Below are 3836 nucleotides of genomic sequence, written 5' to 3'. Positions count from 1 at the left end.
AAGTTAGAGGTGCGCCCTGATCCAAGGAGTCGTATGCGTGGGGCAGGGACGTTTCACAGTGTCTGCAGCTGTGGGACGAAGAGGACTTCTCAGAAGGGAGGAGGAGGGCAGAGCAGCCATGGCTGGAAGGTCCAGGGAAGGAACATTTTCTTTTTTAGAGGCATCCTTGAGAGATAGTGCAAGGTATAGTCTTAGGAGACAGCCCAGCCACGGGTTCAAGTCTTGGCTCTGCCATTGTGACAGCTCCACCTTGAGTAAGCTGTGTACGCTCTCTGCAGCCTAATATTCCTGAGTATGCTCAGGATACTGAAAATGCGGGTGATAAAGACAGCACCTTCCTCACTGGGATGATAGAGGAGTAAATCATACGAGGCACTGAATGGGAATCAATCAATGCTAGCAGTCATTTATCAGGAGCACCTGATGACCATTCTCCATCCAGCAGCTGACCTCTCGCTGTCACACCTCACCCCAGGCATAGCCTCCATGCAGGGAGCCAACCTCTCAGCAGTGAGCGAGTTCATCCTTATCGGCTTCTCCACTTTCCCCCACCTCCAGCTGGTGTTCTTCCTGCTGTTCCTCCTGATGCACCTGTTCTCTCTGCTGGGGAACCTGCTCATCATGGCCACCATCTGGAGCGAGCGCAGCCTCCACACGCCCATGTACCTCTTCCTGTGCACTCTCTCCATCTCCGAGATCCTCTACACCTTCACCATCATCCCACGAATGCTGGCTGACCTGCTCCCCACCGTCCACTCCATCACCTTCACAGCCTGTGCCAGCCAGATGTTCTTCTCCTTCACTTTCGGGTTCACCCACTCCTTCCTGCTCACCGTCATGGGCTATGACCGCTACGTGGCCATCTGCCACCCTCTGCGCTATAGTGTGCTCATGAGTCCTGGTAGCTGTGCCTGCCTAGTGGCCTGGTCCTGGGCTGGTGGCTCAGTCATGGGGATGGTGGTGACAATGGCCATTTTCCACCTCATCTTCTGTGGACCCAATGAGGTCCACCATTTCTTCTGCCACGTGCCACCACTGTTGAAGTTGGCCTGTGGAACTGATGTACCATGGGTGGCCAAGGGCGTGGGCCTGGTCTGCATCACTGTCCTGCTGGGCTGCTGTCTCCTCATCCTCCTCTCCTATGCCTTCATCGTGTCCACCATCTTGAGGATCCCCTCAGCTGAGGGCCGGCACAAGGCCTTCTCCACGTGTGCGTCCCACCTCACTGTGGTGGTCGTGCACTACAGCTTTGCCTCTGTCGTCTACCTCAGGTCCAAGAGTCCCCAGTCTCTGGAAGGAGACACCCTGATGGGCCTCACCTACACGGTCCTCACGCCCTTCCTCAGCCCCATCATCTTCAGCCTCAGGAACAAGGAGCTGAAGATCACCATGAGGAAGAGCTTCCTCAGCAAGCTCTACCCAGAGAAAATGTGATCATCTCGGAGGAATTCCTTGGAAATAGCTAAACTGGGTTACCAGATGCTGCCATGAGAAGTGGCACCCTGTAAACACATAGGAACCTATTTATCTGATGCCTTAAGGTTTAAAAGGAGCCTCGTAGGCGGCATCTAAACATACCAACATTGGTTAAACAATGTCAGGAGCGCATTTGTGGTGGAGAAATGTGTGAGATTTTAACACACAGAAAATTAGACTTCATAATTCCTGCCCACTGCGGGACACTTTGTCAGGTAGCATTACACCTGGAACCTGATCTTCTGCCAGAAACCAGGTTGGTCTGCTTACTCCCACCACCATAAATCCAGATTACAAAGAGAATTGGAAGAAGCCAGACCCAACCCTCTTCCAAGCAGCAACAGGTAAATACAACATGGGTAGTATAAAGCTACAGAAGACCAAGGCAGGTTATAGCAGAGGAGAACAAAACACCCCAATTTTCAGCATTGCACAGCTCTGTGCAGTAGCAGTTAGAAACAGTATTGAGCAGACTCACAGAAAAAGTTGAGGAAATCCCTACATTTCAAGTGTGAATTTTGAGCTGTTGTGGAGAGAAAGAAAAGTCTCTACAGTTCAAGGAAAAAGTCCCACCACGAGAAGTTGCTGGCTGTGTTACAGAGTTATGGGGCACACTGGCCAGGCAGGAACGCTGTGTTGAGGCCCAACAGTGAGAGCAGAGCCCAGGATGAAGGTGTGTGCCATGGTCACACAGCCTCAATGATCTTCCCTTTCTCCACAAGGGGGGACTTGCGGTTGAGTGCACTGAATAGTGTTTATAATTCGTTGAAAGTTTGTGTATTTAGGGGAAAGACAGCTACCACATGATGTCACCTATGTCTAAACAACCCGCCTCATAAAAGTAAAGTAGAATGGTGTCACCAGGCATGGGGGGTGGGAGAACCAGGGAAATGCTGTTTAAAGGGACAGATTTGAAACCAGTAGACAAACAAGCCCAGGACATCGAACGCACAGCACGGTGATTGCAGACAGCAATACCGTATCATAAATCTCAAAGTTGTTAAGAGACTAGATCCTAGTTGTGCCCACCACGAAAAAGAAAAGACAATTAGGAGACGTGGTAGAGACGCTAGCCGGTGCTACAGCGGTAATCACATTGCAGCATATAAATGAATTCAATCAGCACGTTGTACACCTTGAACTCACACAGCGTTAAATGTCACATATTGCAACTAAAAAGAGGTTTCCCTGACAAATTTGTTTCTCAATATGAATGTATGCACTTATTTTAGAAGAGGAATTTGTAATAACACTTAATGGACACCAGTTTATGGTGATACTGTTGTACTCAACAACAGATGTAATTAAAATGCACAAGCAATAAATAAATGTCAAAGTTAACAAAATAGAAAATACGTGTATTCCTGTTGAAGTTGAATAGTAAACTACACATTGGTTGTCCTAAAGTTGATTCAGTCTTTCTGTACGACTTGAGCAGTAAAAACGTCGCATGTCAACATGAAGTGGGAGGACATGGGTAACAATTTCCGTCAAGACTGGGAACCCAGAGCACTGTCCTTGCAGAATACACGATGTACTGCATTTTCGTTACATCGTCGTCTCACTACAGCCTCACATCATCTCATTACAGCCTCACAACAGGGCGTAAGGGCAGGTAAACTCACGTCCACCCCATTTGACAGAGGGGAAGCTGGGGAAACGGTTGCATGACTCATCCAAGATCAGGCAGCCTAGCAGAGCCAGGCTTCCAATGAAGGTGTTTACTGAACCCCAGTCCTCCCCACCCGCTGTTTCACACATGGTCTTCCTTTAGTGGGTTTTGTGGATCTGCCATCCGGGGAGTCTAGCCCATCCTCAAATCAAACAACCTGGCAACCTCAGAGTCTTTCATACCACAGGTGGGCAATTGCAGCCTGCCATGCCCTGGAGCATGCATCCTTGGGAGGCTGGTGGAGTATGTCTACAGATTGAGGACTGCTGCATGATTTTAAACTCAGCTTTGGTCTTGCAGGGATTCCTGCAGAATGCTTTCACACTGATCCAAGATGCTCCTCTCTCTGGCAGCAACGCCAATCGAGACAAGAATACAAGCTGGCCCTTTCTTTTGCTTCATTAAAGGCCAGTTTGGCCTCGGATCCTTCTGGGATCCAAATGGAAAGAGAAGCTGGATGGTGGTGTGTACCCACAATGAGCTGGGCCCCCAATGTCTTATGCTAACTTATTGTGGTCCCTCAGGCCATCAGCCTCCTGAGGTCAGGAAGTGTGTCCGTGTTGCTCACCATCCCACCCAGCACCAACTTGGTACTTGGAAGATACAACTGATTAACAAATGTTTCTTGGCTGGACCAGTGTAATCCTCACAGTGCAGCAAACCAGTGGGAAATGGTGTGCGGGGAGCT

General features: G+C 49.4%; 1 protein-coding gene across 1 annotated transcript; it reads left to right on the top strand.

Moving 5' to 3' along the window:
- Positions 1-486: 486 nt before the first annotated feature.
- OR10H1K (olfactory receptor family 10 subfamily H member 1K) lies at positions 487-1434 on the top strand. The gene has a single exon (XM_023625360.2). It carries the CDS (start codon positions 487-489, stop codon positions 1432-1434), a length of 948 nt encoding a protein of 315 aa, XP_023481128.2.
- The last annotated feature ends 2402 nt before the right edge of the window (positions 1435-3836 follow it).

Source organism: Equus caballus, chromosome 21 (genome assembly GCF_041296265.1).
Source record: "Equus caballus isolate H_3958 breed thoroughbred chromosome 21, TB-T2T, whole genome shotgun sequence".
Classification (NCBI taxonomy): Eukaryota; Metazoa; Chordata; class Mammalia; order Perissodactyla; family Equidae; genus Equus; species Equus caballus.
The sequence above is the reverse complement of the archived record's forward strand: the minus strand, read 5'-3'. Positions and strand labels throughout refer to the sequence as shown.

What these genes read in the sequence shown, in the direction of transcription:
- OR10H1K (XM_023625360.2), top strand. Translation starts at nt 487, where the DNA reads ATGCAGGGAGCCAACCTCTCAGCAGTGAGCGAGTTCATCCTTATCGGC.